The sequence below is a fragment of the Macaca nemestrina genome, chromosome 20 (genome assembly GCF_043159975.1).
Source record: "Macaca nemestrina isolate mMacNem1 chromosome 20, mMacNem.hap1, whole genome shotgun sequence".
In the NCBI taxonomy this organism is placed as follows: domain Eukaryota; kingdom Metazoa; phylum Chordata; class Mammalia; order Primates; family Cercopithecidae; genus Macaca; species Macaca nemestrina.
In genome coordinates this window covers 57,331,530-57,354,611 of record NC_092144.1, presented here as the reverse complement: position 1 = coordinate 57,354,611, position 23,082 = coordinate 57,331,530, and the positions used below count along the sequence as shown (strand labels likewise).

At 48.0% G+C, this 23,082-nt stretch overlaps 1 protein-coding gene across 3 annotated transcripts in view; it reads right to left on the bottom strand.

Annotated features, from left to right (window-relative positions):
• Window positions 1-22,128, bottom strand: part of LOC105478598 (SUMO1 activating enzyme subunit 1) — an 86,713-nt gene extending 64,585 nt beyond the window's left edge. For 2 of the 3 annotated variants that reach the window (XM_071087245.1, XM_071087246.1), the window contains exons 1-3: window positions 21,934-22,128; window positions 8,948-9,059; window positions 1,068-1,241 (exon numbers count right to left, since the gene is read on the bottom strand). In XM_071087245.1, the coding sequence (XP_070943346.1) occupies window positions 1,068-1,241; window positions 8,948-9,059; window positions 21,934-22,031 (384 nt within the window). In that variant the 5' untranslated portion in view covers window positions 22,032-22,128. Of the gene's footprint in view, window positions 1-1,067; window positions 1,242-8,947; window positions 9,060-9,942; window positions 9,962-21,933 lie in introns of those variants that run through there. The other variant, XM_071087247.1, reaches the window with a different exon arrangement.
• Between the last annotated feature and the right edge of the window lie 954 nt (window positions 22,129-23,082).

Sequence of the window (23,082 nt, the reverse complement as noted above, 5' to 3'; positions counted from 1 at the left end):
CCATCACTTTGGGAGGCCGAGGCAGGTGGATCACCTGAGGTTAGGAGTTCAAGACTGGCCTGACCAACAGGTTGGTGAAACCCCAACTCTACTAAAAATACAAAAAATTAGCCAAGCATGGTGGTCAATGCCTGTAATCCCAGTTACTTGGGAGGCTGAGGCAGGAGAATCACTTGAACCCAGGAGGCGGAAGTTGCAATGAGCCAAGATCGCACAATTGCACTCCAGTCTGGGCAACAAGAACAAAACTCCATCTCAAAAAAAAAAAAAAAAAAAAAAAGCGTTAAAAAACAAACTACCTAACCCAAATTCTAACCTCTCATATAACATACCGGGACCTTTCATTTGAAAAACTAGTAGCTCATCTATGACTATTTCACAGTTCTCAAGATTTGTTAAGCATTTCCAGAACGCAGGGAACTATGTCTGAAAGGTCGCAGACATTGACAAAGAATTTAATTTATCCTTTCACCTCCGCATAGATTTGGCAGTGAAACCAAATGAGGCTGGATATGCCTCATTTAGTTTATGACTACAGTGATTTTTCTCTAGTTATCCATGGCAACATGGTCAACGTGACTGTGAGAAACAGACAGACAGACATAGATAGACCAAGATCAGGTGTGCTTTTTCTTTAAGACAAAACACAAGCTGTAGTTTGATATTTCCAACAAAAAAATGCCTCTGCCACAGAAATTAATCACCAACTTGTTAAGTTTTCGGAAGAAAACATTTGCAATAACATGGATTAAAGTTATGTGCAAAGATTCTGGAAGGAAGACAAAACACCAAAGACGAAACCTGGCTGAGGGAACATATGCCCAGAGAAGAAGCCAGCAGACAGCAAGTCACCAATAACTACAGCAGATCCAACAGACTGGACCTCTCTAGCAACACATTCACACAATATACTAAGCCTAAACAACAGAACAGCTTATACATTTTATTGGGAAAAAGCTCAGAATTTGATATTTGAATGCTCTCAGATTGCTTTGGGATTTGAAAGTACACAACTAGCACCTTAATTTGTTTACTTCCCGCAGCAGATTTTACATTAAGAAACTTACAGCATCAAATTGAGTGAAAAATGACTCTGGTTTCTTCTCTATATCCTCAGTGTCCACCTTCACATCCACCATGGGGTTGAGATTCTGAGCTCGCTCCAAAGAGGCTTCAGCCCTATTTCGGCCAACAGACCCAGTACGAATCAAGAACTGAGCTCCAGGATCTTCGGGAGATACCTAGGAATAATATATGTATTTTTTTAATTATTGAATTTTTAGGGAAAATAAATCTGAAAGACAATCTTTAAATTTTAAAGCATAGCTAAAATACCTACCACTTAAATTTTTTTTTTTTTGAGACAGAGTCTTGCTCTGTCGCCAGGCTGGAGTGCAGTGGCGTGATCTCGGCTCACTACAACCTCCGCCTCCCGGGTTGAAACGATTCTTCTCCTGCCTCGGCCACCCAAGTAGCTGGAACTACAGGAGCGCACCACCACGCCCAGCTAATTTTTGTATTTTTAGTAGAGACGGGGTTTCACCACATTTGCCAGGATAGTCTTGATCTGTTGACCTTGTGATCCGTCCGCCTCAGCCTCCCAAAGTGCTGAGATTACAGGCATGAAACACAGAGCACGGCCCTAAAATGTATTATTGTTCCTGTAGCAATTTTCCTTATGCAGGCTTCCTTCCAAGGCTTTAAAATGACTTTAAACTTTTTTTAAACTGGTCATTGATGGTTAAAGAGCACCCCCTTGTGTTTATAAAGAAAATTCACTCTCAACAAAAAAATCCATGCTTTCTTCTTCTATGCAAATTTGTAACTGCTAACAAATGACTGATGACCAGTGGCAAGAATTGACTAAATACTTAGCATGTGCCCAACTATAAGCATTTGGGGAAATACACCAGTAGTTTACAGGATTAAGTCTCTGTCTTCCAGTGGTTTAAAAGTAGACCAGTGTGGGCAGGGCGCGGTGGCTCACGCCTGTAATCCCAGCACTTTGGGAGGCCGAGGCAGGGTACCTGAGGTCAGGAGTTCGAGACCAACCTGGTCAACATGGTGAAATGCCGTCTCTACTAAAAATTCAAAAATAAGCCAGGTATGGTGGTGTGTGCCTGTAATCCCAGCTACTTGGGAGGCTGAGGCAGGAGAATCACTTGAACTCGGGAGGTGGAAGCTGCAGTGAGCTGAGATCATACCACTGCACTCCAGCTTGGGCAACAGAGCAAGACTCCGTCTCAAAGAAAAAAACCAGACCAGTGTGGAGTGTGGCCTGGCACAGTGGCTCACATCTGTAATCCTAGCAATTTGGGATGCCAAAGCAGGAGGATCACTGCTTGAGGTCAGGAGCTCAAGACTAGCCTGAACAACACAGAAAGGCCCTCTCTCAAAAAACAACAAAAAACTGCAACCTCATGAGAAAACTTACTAAAAAAAAAAAAAAAAAAAAAAAACCAGTTCAAATATCAGACAAAATTAACAATGCTTGAAATGAACTTTTAAAAAATATAGACAGACTAAGGCCAGGCGCGGTGGCTCACGCTTGTAATCCCAGCAGTTTGGAAGGCCGAGGCAGGCGGATCACCTGAGGTTCAGAGTTCAAGACCAGCCTGACCAACATGGTGAAACCTCAAAATTAGCCAGGCATGGTGGCGCATGCCTGTAATCCCAGCTACTCCAGAGGCTGAGGCAGGAGAATCACTTGAACCGGGGAGCCAGAGGTTGCAGTAAGCCGAGATTGTGCCATTTGTACTCCAGCCTGAGCAACAAGAGCAAAACTCCGTCTCAAAATAATAATAATAATAAATATATATATATAGACAGGCTATGTCATCCAGGCTAGACTGCAGTGGCTATTCGCAGGCACGATCATAGCACATTGCAGCCTCAAACTCCTGGGCGCAAGTGATCTTCCCACCTCAGCTTCCCAATTAGCTGAGCCACCACATCCAGTTTCTTTCTTGAGACAGAGTCGCTCTGTCTCCCAGGCTGGAGTGCAGCGGTGCGATCTCCACTCACTGCAAGCTCTGCCTCCTGGGTTCACGCCATTCTCCTGCCTCACCCTCCCGAGTAGCTGAGACTACAGGTGCCCGCCACCACACCTGACTAATTTTTTTGGTTTTTTTTTGTTTTGTTTTGTTTTTAGTAGAGACGGGGTTTCACCGTTTTAGCCAGTATGGTCTTGATCTCCTCGTGATCTGTCCGCTTCGGCCTTCCAAAGTGCTGGGATTACAGACATGAGCCACTGCGCCCGGCCTTGTTTATTTATTTTATTTTTATTTTTGAGGCGGAGTCTTGGTGTCTCCCAGGCCACCGCGCTCGGCCTCACATCCAGTTTCTTAATGAACTCTTAAATTCGATTAAAACTCAGAGAGAGGCCGAGGTGGCTCAAGCCTGTAATCCCAGCACTTTGGGAGGCTGAGACGGGCGGATCATGAGGTCAGGAGATCGAGACCATCCTGGCTAACACGGTGAAACCCCATCTCTACTAAAAATACAAAAAAACTAGCCGGGCGAGGTGGCGGACGTCTGTAGTCCCAGCTACTCTGTAGTCCCAGCTACTCGGCAGGGTTAGGCAGGAGAAGGGTGTAAACCCGGGAGGCGGAGCTTGCAGTGAGCTGAGATCCGGCCACTGAACTCCAGCCTGGGTGACCGAGCCAGACTCCGTCTCAAAAAAAAAAAAAAAAAAAAAAACTCAGAGAGGAGGCTGGGCAGGGTGGCTCAGGCCTGTACTTCCAGCACTTTGGGAGGTCGAGGCGGGCAGATCACAAAGTCAGGAGTTCAAGACCAACCTGGCCAACATGGTGAAACCCCGTCTCTACTAAAAATACAAAAATTAGTCAGGCATGGTGGGGCACGCCTATAATCCCAGCTGCTCAGGAAACTGAGGCAGGAGAATTGCTTGAACCTGGGAGGCAGACTCTGCAGTGAGCCGAAGTCACGTAACTGCACTCCAGCCTGGGCAACAGAGTAAGAAGACTCTGTCTCGGCCGGGCGCGGTGGCTCAAGCCTGTAATCCCAGCACTTTGGGAGGCCGAGACGGGCGGATCACGAGGTCAGGAGATCGAGACCATCCTGGCTAACATGGTGAAACCCCGTCTCTACTAAAAATACAAAAAACTAGCCGGGCGAGGTGGCGGGCGCCTGTAGTCCCAGCTACTCCGGAGGCTGAGGCAGGAGAATGGCGTGAACCCGGGAGGCGGAGCTTGCAGTGAGCTGAGATCCGGCCACTGCACTCCAGCCTGGGCGACAGAGCGAGACTCCGTCTCAAAAAAAAAAAAAAAAGAAGACTCTGTCTCAAAAAAACAAAATAAAATAAAAAACTCAGAGAGAAGGAGAGATAAGTGGGGACTGAAACAGGGGAATTATTTCACTCCTAAGGCTGAACATCAGCAGAGCAGAGCCTCAAAGAATAATATAATCCCCTAACAGCCACCATTAAGATTACAGATTCCATACTGCTCTCAAAGGATTTCTTCACACTTCAAACAACTAATTGAACCATTATTCTCTGCAAATAACCTTGCCACCTTCACCAAGGCTAGATTCAACAAAAGTAATCTCCCCTCATCACCCCCTACCAACCATCCACAGCACACTCTCTATCTTACTACCTTTTCCTCCAAGAAAATGAGCTGGCCCACTTCCCATTCCAGGCTAACCCTGTATCCTTGACCCATCCCATCCTGCTTCTTCAGGGATCTCATTATGTGCTGAGAAGCTGCACCACACAATGGTTAACAGTAAGGCTCTGAAATAATTCAGGCTGAATTCAATCTTTGATTCAAATCCTGGCTCAACAACTGTGTGACCTTGAGCAAGAATGTGGGAATCCCATATAAAACGAGGACACGGATAAAAACATACAGTTGAGGTCGGGCACGGTGGCTCATACCTGTAATCCCTGCAGTGTGGGAGGCTGAGGTGGGAGGATCACTTGAGGTCAGAAGTTCGAGACCAGCCTGGCCAACATGTTAAAACCGCATCTCTACTAAAAACACAAAAATTAGCCAGGTGTGGTGGCACACACCTGTAATACTAGCTACTTGTGAGGCTGAGGCAGGAGAATCACTTGAACCCAGGAGGCGGAGGTTGCAGTGAGCCAAGATCTCACCACTGCACTCCAGCCTGGGTGACAAGTGAGACTCCATCTCAAAAAGACAGACAACAACAACAAAAATACGGTTGAGCCCAGAAAGTTCAAGACCAGCCTGAGCAACATCACGAAACCCAGTGTCTATAAAAAATACGAAAAATTAGTCAGGTGTGGTGGTGTGCACCTGTAGTCTCAGCTACTGGGAGGCTTAAGTGGGAGAATACCCTGAGCCCAGGAAGTTAAGGCTACAGTGAGCCATGATCATGCCCACTGCATTCCAGCAAGGGTGACAGTGAGACTGTCTCAAAAAAAATAAAAATACACATACAATTATCACTTCATCAGTATCAGTCCACAGATCACACCTTCCTTGCTATGCTCTCCTCCCCTGCTACACATTCTAGTCTCAATTTGGGCCCTCTTAGGTGTGGTTGTCCCCAAGATTCCATCTCAGAACTACTCATCTTTCCACTCTGTATAGCTCCATAAACCAACTCAATGCCTCTTTAGTTTCTACCAAAATCTGCCATTATTTTTCAAATCACTCTTTCTGGTAAAGATTTCTTCCTGATCCACCTGAGTCTTCTCTACTGTACTGCCCATCAGCCATTTCCTCTCAGATATCCATAGACCCTACGTGTCTGTCTGCTTCTGTGTGCTGTCTCCGGAGTCCACCAACCACCCACCCAGTCACTCAAGCCAGAAGCCTGGTCTTCATATCCTTGCTATTTCCACGAGAGTGTTCCATAGTGAGGTGGCTGAGAACATGGGCTCTGGAGTCAAGATGCCTGAGTCTCGGCCATACCACTGGGGCCTTGGATGGGCCAATACTTTTCTTCCTTTTTCTCTGTTTTTCTATCTGTAAAACAGGGATGATAACGGGTCCTTGATCTCAGATGTGTCATGAGGACTCTATGAGATAATACAACTGCAGCTCTGAGAACAGTGCCTAGCCCCTTTAGTGTCGGCTGCTCTGGTTATTCCTGGCTTTCTTTAAGCTCCCATACACAGACCTCCCGATTCTACCACCTAAATCTATTTCTCACATCTGTGTGCTTCCTGCCACCCTATCAGCAAGGCCACTTTCGCCTCTTACCTAAACTACTAAAAACTGCCGTCTAAGTGGTCTTCTGCCCTGTATTTTGTGCCAACCATAGTTAATACAGTAATTAGTGATCTACACATAAAGCCCAAAGCTAACCATGTCACCCTTCCTGTCATTTGAAACTCTTCAGTGAATCTGCACCACCCAGAGGATTAAAAGCTTACAGTGGGGCTTCCTAGGAGCCCCTCCTGACTTGGACTTCACCAGCAACCTGTCCCTACCCACCACTTTGGGTCTCACACTCTAAAAACACCAAACTACTTTTATCTTCCATTTCTACCACACTGTTGGGTGCCTTTGTAACACTGCTATGTCCCCTGCCTAAACACAGGCCTTTATCTTGACAAATCCTCCTTGTTCTTTAAGACTTAGATCAGGACTCCAGGAAATCTTTCATGTCTCGCAACCTGAGTCAGGTAGCCTGCTCTGGTTTCTGGGGGAGAGAAAAAAAAAAACTTGAGAATGGGAACCAAACCGTGAGCATCTTTCTATCACCAGCATCTAGCAGACTTCAGGGCACCCAGTAGGTACTATCAGATGCTTTTTGAACATAAACTAAATAATATGTTCTAAGATGGGTGCAGTGGCTCACACCTGTGGTGTCAGAATCACTGTTCTGTGATTGGCCTCCAATGTTGGATTCTTGCAACCAGATGAAGTAGTTATGTAATCCCAGCTACTAGGGAGGTTGAGGCATGAGAAGTGCTTGAACCCGGGAGGCAGAGGTTGCAGTGAGCTGAAGTTGTGTCACTGTACTCCAGCCTGGGCAACAGAGTAAGACTCTGTCTCAAAATAAATAAATAAAATAAATAAAATGTCACTGAGGCATGGGAATGTAGAGAGAGAAGCACTTATTTTCACCTTGAAGATGAGCCTGGGCCGGGCGCGGTGGCTCAAGCCTGTAATCCCAGCACTTTGGGAGGCCGAGATGGGCGGATCACGAGGTCAGGAGATCGAGACCATCCTAGCTAACACGGTGAAACCCCGTCTCTACTAAAAAATACAAAAAACTAGCCGGGCGAGGTGGCGGGCGCCTGTAGTCCCAGCTACTTGGGAGGCTGAGGTAGGAGAATGGCGTGAACCCAGGAGGGTGGAGCTTGCAGTGAGCCGAGATCGCGCCACTGCACTCCAGCCTGGGGCACAGGGCAAGACTCGTCTCAAAAAAAAAAAAAAAAGAAGATGAGCCTGGTCAGAGAAAGCTACACTGGAGTTGGGCTCTACCATCATATTAATCAAGCAGCATTATGTCAGCAGGGCGTGGTAGCTCACACCTGTAATTCCAGCACTTTGGGAGGCTGAGGCCAGTGGATCACTTGAGGTCAGGAGTTCGAGACCAGCCTGGCCAACATAGTGAAACACCGTTTCTACTAAAAATACAAAAATTAGACAGGCATGGCCGGGCGCGGTGGCTCACGCCTATAATCCCAGCAGTTTGGAAGACCAAGGCGGGCAGATCACCTGAGGTTGGGAAGTTCAAGACCAGCTTGACAAACATGTAGAAACCTCATCTCTACTAAAAATGCTAAATTAGGAGGGCATGGTGTTGCATGCCTGTAATCCCAGCTACTCAGGAGGTTGAGACAGGAGAATTGCTTGAACCTGGGAGGCTGAGGTTGCAATGAGCCAAGATCGTGCCATTGCACTCCAGCCTAGGCAACGAGAGCTAAACTCCGTCTCAAAAAAAAAAAAATTAGCCAGGCGTGGTGGCGCGTGCCTATAATCCCAGCTACTTGGGAGGCTGAGGCAGGAGAATTGCTTGAGTCTGGGAAGTGGAGGTTGCAGTGTGCCGAGATTGCGCCATTGCACTCCAGTCTGGGCATCACAGCAAGACTCCGTCTCACAAAAACAAACAAACAGCATGTCAGATCATTATTCCTAATTACTGGATACTTGTTAGGTTCAAGCACTATACAAAGCAGTCTGCACACATTCTCTCTGATCCAGTGTTTTTTAAAGTGATGACTGGACCACCTAAATCACAATCTCCTGAAACACCTTTTATTTATTTATTTTTTTAAGGCAGAGTCTCGCTCTGTTGCCCAGGCTGGAGTGCAGTGGTGCCATCTCAACTCACTGCAAACTCCACCTCCCAAATTCAAGCGATTTTTGTGCCTCAGCCTCTCGAGTAGCTGGGATTACAGGTGCACACCATCATGCCTGGCTAATTTTTGTATATTTAGTAGAGACAGGGTTTCACCATGTTGGCCAGGCTAGTCTCAAACTCCTGACCTCATATGATCCACCTGCCTCAGCCTCCCAAAGTGTTGAGATTACAGGCATGAGCCACTGCGTCCGGCCCTAAAATACCTTTTAAATGCACATACTCCTGAGCTCATCTCAGACCTAAATGAGAATCACTAGGGGTGAAAGCTAGGGCACCACAAAGCCTCCAGGCCACTCTGCATTTTCATTTAGTCACTCAGGTCATTTTCAGGCACAAATTGGAAAAACACATCTCTATGCCTCACAAGCAACCACCAAGGGAGATATTATTAACCCCATTTTACAGACAGGCAAGCTCAATGCGGGGATGTGAGTCTCCACTGCTCATCCAGCTAGATGTGGTGGAGCTGGAATTCAAACCCAACAATAGCACCTTCAGTCTCCAGAGGCAATGGTTCATTAATGTTAGCCCTCTTTTCGCAGCCCTTAAGGCACAAGTAGGAACTCACAAAACCTGCAGGTCTTCATACTGGAAAGGGGAGCCAGAGCAGGGGAGGAATGAGCTGACAACAGCGCACCTGTTCGTGATCCAGCATGGTCAGTCCTTTCACTCCTGCCAAGATGAGATTCTTGGCAATTTCAGCCCCAAGTCCTTTCATGCCGACAAGAAGCACCCGGGAGGCCCGCAGCCTGTAAGACAAACATTGTTAACCTGATGATACAGAACAGTAAGCTTGCAGAATCACAGAACAAAAAATACACAAATTATTTTGGTTTGCCAGGCACGGTGGCTCACACCTGTAATCCCAGCACTTTGTGAGGCTGAGATGGGCGGATCACCTGAGGTCAGCAGTTTGAGACCAGCCTGACCAACGTGGTGAAACCCCATCTCTACTAAAATACAAAACTTAGCTGGGTGTAGTGGCAGACGCCTGTAATCTCAGCTACTTGGGAGTCTGAGGCAGGAGAATCACTTGAAACCATGAAGCGAAGGTTGCAGTGAGCCGAGATCACGCCACTGCTCTCCAGCCTGGGCAACAAGATTGAGACTCTGTCTCAAAAAAAAAAAATCATTTTGGTTCTAACTGCATTGAGCCATCACACCTCAAATCTAGGAGAGAGACAGGCTCCAATCCATACTGCACATAATAATTCATTCCACAAATATTTATTGAGTACCTACTATGCCAGGCATCCTTCTATGGTATGGAAATCAGGCAGTGAATCAGAAAGACACAGTCCCTGCCCTCATGAAAAAGTAGGAGCAGATAAACAAATAGATACATATTATGTGAAAAAGTGATAAAAATCAAATGTGACAGGAATCAAGAATGATGAAGAACACTATTTGAGACAGAGAAATCATACAAGCCTTTCTGAGGAAATGCCATATGAGCAAAAATAAAAATGAAATAAAGGACAAACACACAGATATTTGGGAGCAGAAAATTCCAGATAGAGAAAACAGCAAATGCAAAAGCCCTGAAGCAGGAGCACTTGGCATGTTCTAGGGATAGGAATGACAGACAGGCTGAAAAGTTGGAACCAGGGGCGACATCATGAAGGCTCTTACGTGCAATAGAAGGATTCTGGATTTTCTTCTAAGCATGATGGAAAGCCATGGGATAGGAAGATGTCACAGTTAAGGTGAGGGAGGATGATGGTGGCTCAAACTAGTATGACAGCAGAAGAGGTCCTGAGAAGAGGCGCTAGTTAAGTATAATACACAAGCAAAACACACAGTGGCACGAAAAGAGGATGTACACAGGGAATTGTTTTAACCTTTTTTTTTTTTTTTTTAAAGATGGAGTCTCAGTCTGTCACCCAGGCTGGAGTACAGTGGCTGATCTCAGCTCACTGCAACTTCCACCTCCCAGGTTCAAGCAATTCTCCTGCCTCAGCCTCCTGAATAGCTGGGATTACAGGCACCTGCCATCATGCCCAGCTAGTTTTTGTATTTTTGGTTGAGACAGGGTTTCACCATGTTGTTCAGGCTGGTCTCGAACTCCTGACCTCAAGTGATCCACCCACTTCAGCCTCCCAAAGTGCTGGGATTACAGGCATGAGCCACCGCGCCCGGCCTTGTTTTTAGCTTTTTAAATCTGTAAAGTGACAGAAGATGAGGCTGAAAAAAGGCAATCAGAGGTCAGGCCATCCCAAGGCTTATCTGAGGTCAATAAGAAGCAGAACAGATCCACTATATCTTATCTGAACTTTCTTGAACCAGAAGTATTTCAGAATCACAATTTTTCAGATTTCAAAAAGGAAATATAGACTTTACATCATATATTATGAAACAACTCATCAAGATCTTGGGCTGCATCATGTAACCAAACTCATTAATAATTCTGCAGCAAATGTATTATTCATACTGAAAAGGATTTAGTAATAACTAAGAATAGTTTCACACAATTCAAGTTCTGCTGGCTAATAAGTTTGCTATTAATTTAATTAAAAACTAAATAAAATTTAATCACAACATTCCACCCTCACAAAATGCACCATTTCTTCCTCTCAATGCCTAGCTAAGCCTTTCCTCTTCAAAACCCAACTCCAATGCCATTTCCTCAAAAAAGCCTTTTTTATCATGGCTGAGTCGACACCAGCAAGCACTCCCCCTCCCCGAACTCTTCCAGCAATAGCTACATATAAAAAGTCCCTGACAATAAATCTCCTCTCCACGACCTACATTTCTACATAGCTCTACAGACTCTGCTCTGCAGTTTTTTAAAATTCATTACTCAGCTGGGCCCAGTGACTCACGCCTGTAATCCCAGCATTTTGGGAGGCTGAGATGGGTGGATTACCTGAGGTCAGGAGTTTGAGACCAGCCTGTCCAACCTGGTGAAACCCCCTCTCTACTAAAAATACAAAAAAAAATTATAGCCAGGTGTGGTGATTCACACCTGTAATCCAAGCACTTTGGGAGGTCGAGACGGGCAGATAGATCACTTGAGTACAGGGGTTCGAGACCAGCCTGGCCAACATGGCAAAACTACGTCTCTATTGAAAATACAAAAATTAGCCAGGCGTGGTGGCGGGTGCCTGTAATCCCAGTTACTCGGGACACTGAGGCAGGAGAATCACTTGAACCTGGGAGGCGGTTTTGCAGTAAGCTGAGATCATGCCAGTCTGGGCGACACAGCGAGACTGTTTAAAAAAAAAAAAAAATAGCCTGTTTAAAAAAAAAAACAAAAAATTAGCTGGGCGTGTTAATGGCAGGCACCTGTAATCCCAGCTATTTGGGAGGCTGAGGCAGAAGAAGCACTTGAACCCGGGAGGCAGAGGTGTCAATGAGCCAAGACTGCACCACTGCACTCCATCCTGGGTGACGGACTCTATCTCAAAAAAATACAATAAAATAAAATTCATTACTCAACTGCCATCGACACCAAATATCATGCTTACGTTTTGTTTTGTTTTATTGAAACAGGGTCTCATTCTGTGAAACCAGACTGAAGGGCAGTGGCAAGATGGGCTCACTGCAGCCTCAACCTCCTAGGTTCAAGTGATCATGCCACCTCAGTCTACTGAGTCCTGGGACTACAGGTGCACACCACTGCACCTGGCTAATTTATGGATTTGGTTTTTTTTCTTGTAGACACAGGGTCTCACTATGTTGCCCAGGCTGATCTCTAACTCCTGGGCTCAAGCAATCTTCCTGCCTCTGCCTCCCGCAAAGTGCTGGGTTTACAAATCCCATCACTTTGGGAGGCCGAGGTGGGTAGATCACCTGCGGTCAGGAGTTAGAGACCAGCCTGGCCAACACGGTGAAACCCCATCTCTACTACAATTACAAAAATTAGTCGGGTGTGGCACAGCGGCTCACACCTGTAATCCCAGTACTTTAGAAGGCCGAGGCGGGCGGATCACGAGGTCAGGAGATTGAGGCCATCCTGGCTAACACGGTGAAACCCTGTCTCTACTAAAAACACAAAAAATTAGCCGGGCACGCTGGCAGGCGCCTGTGGTCCCAGCCACTGAGGAGGCTGACACAGAAGAATGGCGTGAACCCGGAAGGCGGAGCTTGCAGTGAGCCAAGATGGCGCCATTGCACTCCACCCGGGGCCACAGAGTGAGGCTCCCTCTCAAAAACAAAAAAAAAATTAGCCGGGCGTGGTGGCAGGCACCTGTAATCGCAGTTACTTGGGAGGCTGAAACAGGAGAATCGCTTGAACCTAGGAGGCGGAGGCTGCAGTGAGCCGAGACCGCACCACTGCACTTCAGCCTGGGTGAAAGAGCAAGACTCCTTCTCAAAAAAAAAAAAAAAAAAAAAAAAACCCAAGTGGGCACAAAAATGATACACATTCGGCCGGCCGCAGTGGCTCACACCTGTAATCCCAGCACTTTGGGAGGCCGAGGCGGGCAGATCACAGGTCAGGAGACGGAGACCATCCTAGCTAACACGTAAAAACCCCGTCTCTACTAAAAATACAAAAAAAAAAAAAAAAAAAAAAAAAAAAATTAGCCGGGAGTGGTGGCGGGCGCCTGTAGTCCCAAGGTACTCGGGAGGCTGAGGCAGGAGAATGGCGTAAACTCGGGAGGTGGAGCTTGCAGTGAGCAGAGATCGCACCACTGCACTCCAGCCTGGACAACACAGCGAGACTCCGTCTGGAGAAAAAAAAAAAAAGAGGCCGGGCGCGGTGGCTCAAGCCTGTAATCCCAGCACTTTGGGAGGCCGAGACGGGCGGATCACAAGGTCAGGAGATCGAGACCATCCTGGCTAACATGGTGAAACCCCGTCTCTACTAAAAATACAAAAAAAAAACTAGCCGGGCGAGGTGGCGGGCGCCTGTAGTCCCAGCTACTTGGGAGGCTGAGGCAGGAGAATGGCGTAAACCCGGGAGGCGGAGCTTGCAGTGAGCTGAGATCCGGCCACTGCACTCCAGCCTGGGCGACAGAGCGAGACTCTGTCTCAAAAAAAAAAAAAAAAAAAAAAAGAAAAAGAAAAGAAAATATACACATTCACGGTAGCATCATCCATCTACTTCCCTCGACTTCCACATCCACCACTCTAGTTTGAGCCACCATCATTTCTTTTTTTTTTTTTTTTTTTTTTTTTTTGAGACTGAGTCTGGCTCTGTCGCCCAGGCTGGAGTGCAGTGGCCGGATCTCAGCTCACTGCAAGCTCCGCCTCCCAGGTTTATGCCATTCTCCTGCCTCAGCCTCCCGAGTAGCTGGGACTACAGGCGCCCACCACCTCGCCTGGCTAGTTTTTTGTATTTTTAGTAGAGACGGGGTTTCACCATATTAGCCAGGATGGTCTCAATCTCCTGACCTCGTGATCCGCCCGTCTCGGCCTCCCAAAGTGCTGGGATTACAGGCTTGAGCCACCGCGCCCGGCCGAGCCACCATCATTTCTGTCCTACAAAACTACAACAGGCTGGATGCAGTGGGTCACACCTGTAATCCCAGCACTTTGGGAAGGCAAGGCATGAGGATCACTTGAGCCCATGAGTTGGAAACCAGCCTGGGCAACAAAGTAAGACTCCATCTGTACAAAAAATAAAAATTAGCTGGGTGTGCCAGGCACAGTGACTTACGCCTGTAATCCCAGCACTTTCGGAGGCCAAGGCAGGAGCATCACGAGGTCAGGGGATGGAGACCATCCTGGCTAACATGGTGAAACCCCATCTCTGCTAAAAATACATAAAATTAGCTGAGGCGGGCGGATCACTTGAGGTCAGGAGTTTGAGACCAGCCTGGCCAATATGGGGAAAACCCGTATACAAAATTTACAAAATATACAAAATATATACAAAAATTAGGCCGGGCGCAATGGCTCACGCCTGTAATCCCAGCACTTTGGGAGGCTGAGGCAGGGAGATCACAAGGTCAGGAGATTGAGACCATCCTGGTTAACATGGTGAAACCCCGTCTCTACTAAAAATACAAAAAATTAGCCGGGCGTGGTGGTGGGTGCCTGCAGTCCTCGCTACTTGGGAGGCTGAGGCAGGAGAATGGCGTGAACCCAGGAGGCAGAGCTTGAGGTGAGCTGAGATCGCGCCACTGCACTCCAGCTTGGGCTAGAGAGCGAGACTCAGAGCGAGACTCCACCTCAAAACAAACAAACAAACAAAAAAATCAGCCAGGCATGGTGGCACATGCCTGTAGGCCCAGCTACTCGGGAGGCTGATCCTAGAGAACATCATCCTTGCTCCCACGTTAGGACCTTGGCATTAGTGCTTCCCGCTGCTTCTTCCCTCAACTTCTTGAGGGACACATTCTTTAGGTCCCAGCTCAACTGTCACCTCCTCAGAGAAGTCCATACTGGCCACCTAATTTAAAATAGGTCCACATCCTCTATCTCGAATTATGCTATTTGTTTTTGTTTTTATTGAGATGGGGCCTATGTTGCCCATTGTTTGGATTGACATAGGGCCTCACTACGTTGCCCAAGCTAGTCTCAATCTCCTGGCTCAAGTGATCGTCCAACCTCAGCCTCCCCAGTAGCTGGGATCACAGGCACACATCACTGTGCTAAGCCACACTACTTGTTTATATGTTTACTGACCCCCCCATTAGAATGTAAACTCCAGAAACCACTGTATCCCTAGAACCAATAACTTCCTTGGCATTTAGGACATACTGTTACTCAAATGGCTGTGAATTAATAAACACACCAAAACAAACCTGTGTCCATCAGCAGAATTATAGAAATCTGGTACATAATAAAATAATAATAGCCAACATTTATCTACCATTTACTATGTGCCAAGCACTGTGGGCTCTTTGTATGTATTATGTCAGTTAATTCCCATAAGACTCCATCACACACACATACACACACACAATTAACTGAGTGTTACGGCATATGGTCCCAGCTACTTGTGGGGCTGAGGTGGGAGAATCCCTTGAAACTGGTGGGGGGGAGGGGGAGGTTGCAGTGAGCTGAAGATCACATCACTGCACCACTGCACTCCAGCCTGGGTGACAGAGTGAGAAAAAAAAATTTTAGTTGGCTAGGCGCGGTGGCTCAAGCCTGTAATCCCAGCACTGTGGGAGGCTGAGACGGGTGGATCACGAGGTCAGGAGATCGAGACCATCCTGGCTAACACGGTGAAACCCCGTCTCTACTAAAAAATACAAAAAACTAGCCGGGCGAGGTGGTGGGCGCCTGTTGTCCCAGCTACTCGGGAGGCTGAGGCAGGAGAATGGCGTAAACCCGGGAGGCGGAGCTTGCGGTGAGCTGAGATCTGGCCACTGCACTCCAGCCTGGGCGACAGAGCGAGACTCTGTCTCAAAAAAAAAAAATTTTAGTTGTAATTGTCAAATATCAATAAAAACTCCAGAAACTTGGCCTCAATTTAAGCAACCAAATCTGCTCTAGGAAGCTGCTTCTTTACTCCATTTTAGTTTAATTATTATTTATTTATTTTTGAGACGGAGTTTCGCTCTTGTCACCCAGGCTGGAGTGCCATGGCGCGACCTCAGCTCACTGCAACCTCCGCCTCCTGGGTTCAAGTGATTCTCCTGCCTCTGCCTCCCAAGTAACTGGGGTTACAGGCACCCACCACCACACTTGACTAATTTTTTTTTGTATTTTTAGTAGAGATGGGGTTTCACCATGTTGGCCAGGCTAGTCTCGAATTCCTGACCTCAGGTGATCCACCCACCTCAGCCCTTCAAAGTCCTGGGATTACAGGCTGAGTTACCATGATGGCCTTTACTCTCTTTTAATCCACAACAGTCCCTTCACTTGTTTTTCCCATGAAACTGACTTCTGGAAGAAAACTAGGACAACTGTCTTATACAATGCCCCACAATTTGTACATCTTATCAGTCTGCATATTTTCAGGGCTTCCATTTCATAAAGGAACTCCAGTCTCCAGAGTTCTCCTATCCCACCTAGAGCCCTCTTAGAGGCAAGTCAATTTGCTCTGTGGAGCCTCCTTCCTCATCTGAACAGAGAAGGAAATCACTGCCCTTCCTACTCCAGAGAGCTGCTATAAGACTCAGGTGAAGGCTGGGGGCTGTGGCTCACGCCTGTAATCCCAGAAGTTTGGGAGGCCAAGGTGGGTGGATCACCTGAGATCAGGAGTTCACAGCCTGACCAACATGGAGGAATTCCGTCTCTACTAAAATACAAAATTTTACACCGGGCGTGGTGGCACATGCCTGTAATCCCAGCTACTCGGGAGGCTGAAGCAGGAGAATTGCTTGAACTCAGGAGGCAGGGGTTGTGGTCAGCTGAGATTGCACCATTGCACTCCAGCCTGGGCAACAAAAGCGAAACTCCATCTCAAAAAAAAAAAAAGAGTCAGGTGAAAATGCCATCCCACTGCTAGGTATATACCCAAATGAAAATCAATCAGGCCTGGTGTGGTGGCTCACGCCTGTAATCCCAACACTTTGGGAGGCCAAGGAGGGCCAATCACCTGAGGCCAAGAGTTTGAGACCAGCCTGGCCAACATAGTAAACCCCATCTCTACTAAAAATACAAAAATTAGCTGGGCGTGGTGGCAGGTGCCTGTAATTCCAGCTATTCCAGAGGCTGAGGCAGGAAAATCGCTTGAACCTGGGAGGTGGAGGTTGTACTGGGCTGAGATCATGCCACTGCCCTCTAGCCTGGGCGACAGAGCGAGACTTGGTCTAAAAAAAAAAAAAAAAGGTATCTGCACTCCCATGTTTATTACAGCACTCTTCACAATAGCCAAGATTTGAAAGCAACCCATGTGTCTATCAAAAGACAAATGGATAAATAAATTGTGGTACACTTGGGAGGCCGAGGCGGCCGGATAACGAGGTCAGAAGATCAAGACCACAGGGAAACCCCGTCTCTACTAAAAATACAAAAAATTGGCCAGGCATGGTGGCTGGCGCCTGTAGTCCCAGCTACTCGGGAGGCTGAGGCCAGAGAATGGCATGAACCCAGGAGGCGGAGCTTGCAGTGAGCCAAGATCACGCCACTGCACTCCAGCCTGGGGCGACAGAGCGAGCAAAAAAAAAAAAAGAAAGAAATTGTGGTACACGAGGTCAGGAGATCAAGACCATCCTGGCTAACAAGGTGAAACCCCGTCTCTACTAAAAATACAAAAATTAGCCGGGCGTGGTGGCGGGCGCTTGTAGTCCCAGCTACTCCAAAGCCTGAGGTGGGAGAATGGGGTGAACCCAGGAGGCGGAGCTCGCAGTGAGGTGTGACTGGCCACTGCACTCCAGCCTGGGCGGCAGGGGGAGACTCTGTCTCAAGGCCAGGCACGGTGGCTCACGCCTGTAATCCCAATACTTTGGGAGGCCAAGGTGGGCAGATCACGAGGTCAGGAGATGGAGACCATCCTGGCTAACACGGTGAAACCCCCTCTCTACTAAAAATACAAAAAGTAGCCGGGTGTGGTGGCAGGCGCCTGTAGTCCCAGCTACTCGGGAGGCTGAGGCAGGAGAACTACAGGAACCTGGGAGGCGGAGCTTGCGGTGAGATGGCGCCACAGCACTCCAGCCTGGGCGACAGAGTGTCTGTCTCAACAAAAAAAAAAAAAAAAGAAAGAAATCCTGGTACAAAGGCTGGGCATGGCGGTTCACACCTCTAATCCCAGCACTTTGAAGGGAGGCAGGAGGATTATTTGAGCCCAGGAGCCCGAGACTAGCCTGGTGCAACCCCACCTCTACTAAAATATTGGCTGGGCTTGTGGCACATGGTGTAGTCACAACTACTGGGAGGCTGAGGTGGGAGGATCACCTGCGCCCAAGTGGTCAAGGCTGAAGTGAGCTGTGATCACACCACTGCACTCTAGTCTGGGCAACAGAAGCAGACCCTGCCTACAAAAAAAAAAAAAAGGGGAACGAGATACTGTCATTTACAACGACATGGAAGGAACTGGAGGTTATCATGTTAAGTGAAATAAGTCAGGCATAGAAAGACAAACTTTGCACGCTCTCACTTATTTATGGGAACTAAAAAAAAATTAAAACAATTGAACTTATGCAGATAGTAGACTGATGGTTACCAGAGGCTAGGAAGGATAGTGGGGGGTAGAGGGGTATAAAAATATAATTAAATACAATGAATAAGATCTGGTATTTGATAGCATAACAGGGTGACTAGTTAACAATAATTTGTTGTACATTTCAAAGTAACTAAAATAATATAATTGGATTGTAACACAAAGGATAAGTGCTTAAGGTGGTGGATACCCCATTTACCCTCATGTGATTATTACCCATTGTATGCCTGTATCAAAGTATCTCACATACCCCCAAAATATATACACCTACTATGTACTCACACACAAAAAATGTTTAATTTCTTAAAGACTTCACTGAAAATGGACATAAAAACACTTTAATAAACTCTCTAAGACTGTCTAAAAATAGAGTACAAATTACAAATAACCTCTTCCGTCCCTCCTACAACCCCCAGCCAGTCCTTTTCATGTTCTCCATCAAATTCAGTACAGCTCCACTCCCTCAGAATAATTCCCACCTTCCACAAATTCCATGCCCTGACCTTGACTTGTCCCTTAGGTCATCTACCACTCAGAGGCCCCCCATCCATTCTTCACTGCTTCTCAGAAAAATCATCCCTATCCCTGTGAAAGTTCCCTAACTACATTCCAGTTTAAATCTCACCAACTTTGCCCCACTTCAAACAAAACTATCTACTGCCACAAACCCCTTCGATTAACCCTTCCAGGACTTTAGAATCCCCTCCTCAACCCTTTAGGACCTCATAACACCCCAAGCTTCCTCAAAGTTTCCTCCAACTCACATAAAACCTCTTTCCACTCCATCCAGAAAATAGCAGTCCCTAAAATCAATGCAGCCCACCTATGTCCACAGGCATATTCGCATCACTTAATTCCCAATCTATTCCAGGTGGCTTCAACCTTCCCACCAATGTTAATGCCTCATGATGACATCCCCGACCTCATCAAAGACCCCACAGATCTGAAATGAGCCTGAGGTAATTCCCATCCCACCACTGCACACTCCAAAACCTCCTGAAAGCTCCCACTAAAAATACACAAGATTAGCCGGGTGTGGTGGCAGGTGCCTATAGTCCCAGCCACTAAGGAGGTTGAGGCAGGAGAATCGCTTGAACCTGGCAGGCAGTGGTTGCAGTGAGCCAAGACTGAGCCACTGCACTCCAGCCTGGGCGACAGAGCGAGACTCCATCTCAAAACAAAAACAAACAAACAAAACAAAACAAAACAAAAAAACCCACAGATCATGTTACTCCCACACTCAAAACACTCCAACAGGTTTTCCCCACACACTTAGAATAAAAGCTACTCAACTCATTTGGTTCTTGCCACCTTATTTCTCTAATTTGACGATCATGCCTGGGCCTCTGGGAATTTGCACTTGCTGTTCTCTCTGCTAGGAAAGTTCTCCTAGATGATCACAAGGCTTCTTCCCTTCTTAAGAGGCTCAATGTTACCTCTTCAGAGCCCTTTCCCAGCCAACCTATCAAAACAACCCTCCCACTTCACCATCCTTTAATGACTGACACATATGTACACATTTGTGGAATTTTTTTTTTTTTTTTTTGAGACAGGGCCTCCTCACTCTGTCACCCAGGCTGGGGTGTAGTGGCGCGACCACGGCTTACTGCAACCTCCGCCTCCTGGGGGCTCAGGTGATGCTCCCACCTCAACCTCCATACTAGCTGGGACTATAAACTCATGCCGCCATGCCTGGCTAATTTTTGTATTTTTGTAGAGACTGGGTTTGGCAACGTTACCCAGGCTGGTCTCAAACTCCTGGACTCAAGAGATCTCCTCCCCCCAACTCAGCTTCCCAAAGTGCTGGGATTACAGGTGTGAGCCACTGCGTCCCGGCTAAGTAAAAATATTGATCGGTGAGGCCAGGCATGGTGGCTCAGGCTTGTAGTCCCAGCATTTTAGGAGTCTGAGCTGGGGGGAGATCTCTTGAGGCCAAGGATCGCTTGAGCTTGGAAGTTCAAGACCAGTCTGGGCAACGTGGCAAAACCCCATCTTACAAAAATATATATATAAATATTAGTCGGGACCGGGCGCGGTGGCTCAAGCCTGTAATCCCAGTACTTTGGGAGGCCGAGATGGGCGGATCACGAGGTCAGGAGATCGAGACCATCCTGGCTAACACGGTGAAACCCCGTCTCTACTAAAAAATACAAAAAAATACTAGCCAGGCGAGGTGGCGGGTGCCTGTAGTCCCAGCTACTCGGGAGGCTGAGGCAGGAGAATGGCGTCAACCCGGGAGGCGGAGCTTGCAGTGAGCTGAGATCCGGCCACTGCACTCCAGCGGGGGCGACAGAGCGAGACTCCGTCTCAAAAAAAATAATAATAAATAAATAAATAAATATTAGTCGGATGATGTGGTGGGGTGCGCCTGTAGTCCCAGCTACTTGGGAGGCTTAAGAGGGAATATCACTTGAGACTTGGAGGTCGAGGCTACAGTGAACTGTGATCCCATCACTGCACTCCAGCCTGGGCGACAAAGAGGAGAAAAAAAAAAAAAAAAAAAAAAAAAGCCGGGCACAGTGGCTCAAGTCTGTAATCCCATCACTTTGGGAGGCTGTAGCGGGCAGATCACTTGAGGTCCGGAGTTCCAGACCAGCCTGGCCAACATGGTGAAAACCCGTCTCTACTAAAAATACAAAAATTAGCCGGGTGTGGTGGCGTGAGCCTGTAATCCCAGCATTCGGGAGGCCGAGGCGGGTGGATCACTTGAGGTCAGCAGTTCGAGACCAGTCCGGTCAACATGGCGAAACTCCATGTCTACTAAAAATACAAAAATTAGCCGGGTGTGGTGGCGGGCCCCTATAATCCCAGCTACTCGGGAGGCTGAGGCAGGAGAATCGCTTGAATCCGGGAGGCGGAGCTTGCCGTGAGCTGAGATCCGGCCACTGCACTCCAGCCTGGGCGACAAGGGAGAGACTCCGTCGAAAAAAAAAAGAAAAGAAAAGAAAACCCCACTCCTAAGCTACTCCACAATGCCCAAACTATGTCTCCTGTCTTACCAAGGCACAGCCCCATACCAGACACAAGCAACCTTTTCGGGAGCCTACTGCCGTCCCCCTCCAGACTCTCCGAGCCTCTCAAGAGTTCCATTTGACATAACTTGCTCCAAAACTCCTCAAAACCCGCATTCTTTCAGCCTGGCCCGCCCCTGAGCACCCACAAGAATGTAAGCTCCCGTCGGCCCGGTTGGCCAGTCCAGTCTCCCCCGTATCCAGCACGGAACCGGGTCCCACACCATCGAATGAACGAACTATGTCCTTCACCTCACCCCTTCCACGTACCCCAGCCCCTCTTATCCCCTAACCGCGACCTAAATCCCACAATCACCGCTTTCGGGCCTCGGATTTCCTGAGTTTGAATTCTCCCGCTCCCTCAGGACTCCCCAATCAGAGCCCCCTTCAGAGCTCCCATCCTTCGGAACGGCTCTCCCAACCACTTCCCAGACCATCCAGAAACATCCCCAATCAACTCCTCTAGTTCCCTCAGGAGCGAGACGATCCCGGGGCACATAATTCCCGCCTCCTCCCTTCAAATCACACCTTCCCGCTCCTTCCGGGCCGCAAACGCCTCAGACTAGACGCCCCCTCCAGACCCTCGGCGCCTCAAGCCGCGCCGGCGCTGACCGTTTCTGGGCCTCCAGTCCCCACAGGCGGATCTGCCGGTCATACTGCGCCGCCTCCTCCTCGCTGATGCCGCCGCCAGCCTCCTCCTTCTCCACCATGGCGCCGGCTCTTCCTGCCTCAGCTCACGTCCCGCTCACGCCAACCGCCCGCTAGCCCCGCGCGCCACCAACCTCCGCCGGCAGCACACCCAGGGTGCTTCTGCGCGTGCGCAGACCCCCCCCACGCCTGCGCAGTACCTCGTCCAAGGAGCCTGGGACCAAAAGTACCTCACGAGACTCAAAGGCGGTCCGGCAACTGCATGTCACGTGACGGAGGGTCCAACCAATCCTAGCCCCAAAAATGGCGCGGGTTAAGGCCACGAGGGCGTTGCCCACGTGGTCACTTCTGAGGCGCTTAAATTCTGCAAATATTTAAGGCGTGCATACTGAGATCCCAGCAATAGGGATGTTGTAAAATAGGGTATTGAGTAAAATCGACAAAGCCCTGTCCTCATGGAGTTTACGATCCAGTGAGAAAAACCCAAAGATAAATAAATATAAACCCAGCGATGACAAATGCTTTGGAGAAAAATAAAGCAGGACATGGGGCTACAGAGTAACAGGGGTGGTCAGGGAAGGCTTATCAGAGGTGACATTGAACTGTCAATTTTCTTTTTTTTTTCATACAGATGAGGTCCCGCTGTGTTGCCAAGGCTGGTCTCGAACTCCTGGTCTCAAGCTATCCTCCCGCCTCTGCCTCCCAAAGTGCTGGGATTACAGGCATCAGCCACTGTTCCCAGGCTTTCATGTCCCTACTATGCGTTGCACTTTGTGCCCAGCCCTGGACATAGAATAATAATAAAAAATGGACACATCTCTGCTTTGGAGGCAGTCACGGCCCAGTGGGAGAGAGAAGCATTAAGAAAACAGGAATAGGCCAGGCGCGGTGACTCACGCCTGTAATCTCAGCACTTCGGAGGGCCGAGGCAGGCAGATTAGTTGAGATCAGGAGTTCGAGAGCAGCCTAGCTAACATGGTGAAATCCCGTCTGTACTAAAAATAAAAAAAAAAAAAAACAGCAGAGCATGGTGGCTCACACCTGTAGTCCCAGCTACTTGGGAGGCTGAGGCAGGAGAATCGCTTGAACACAGGAGTTGGAGCTTGTAGTGAG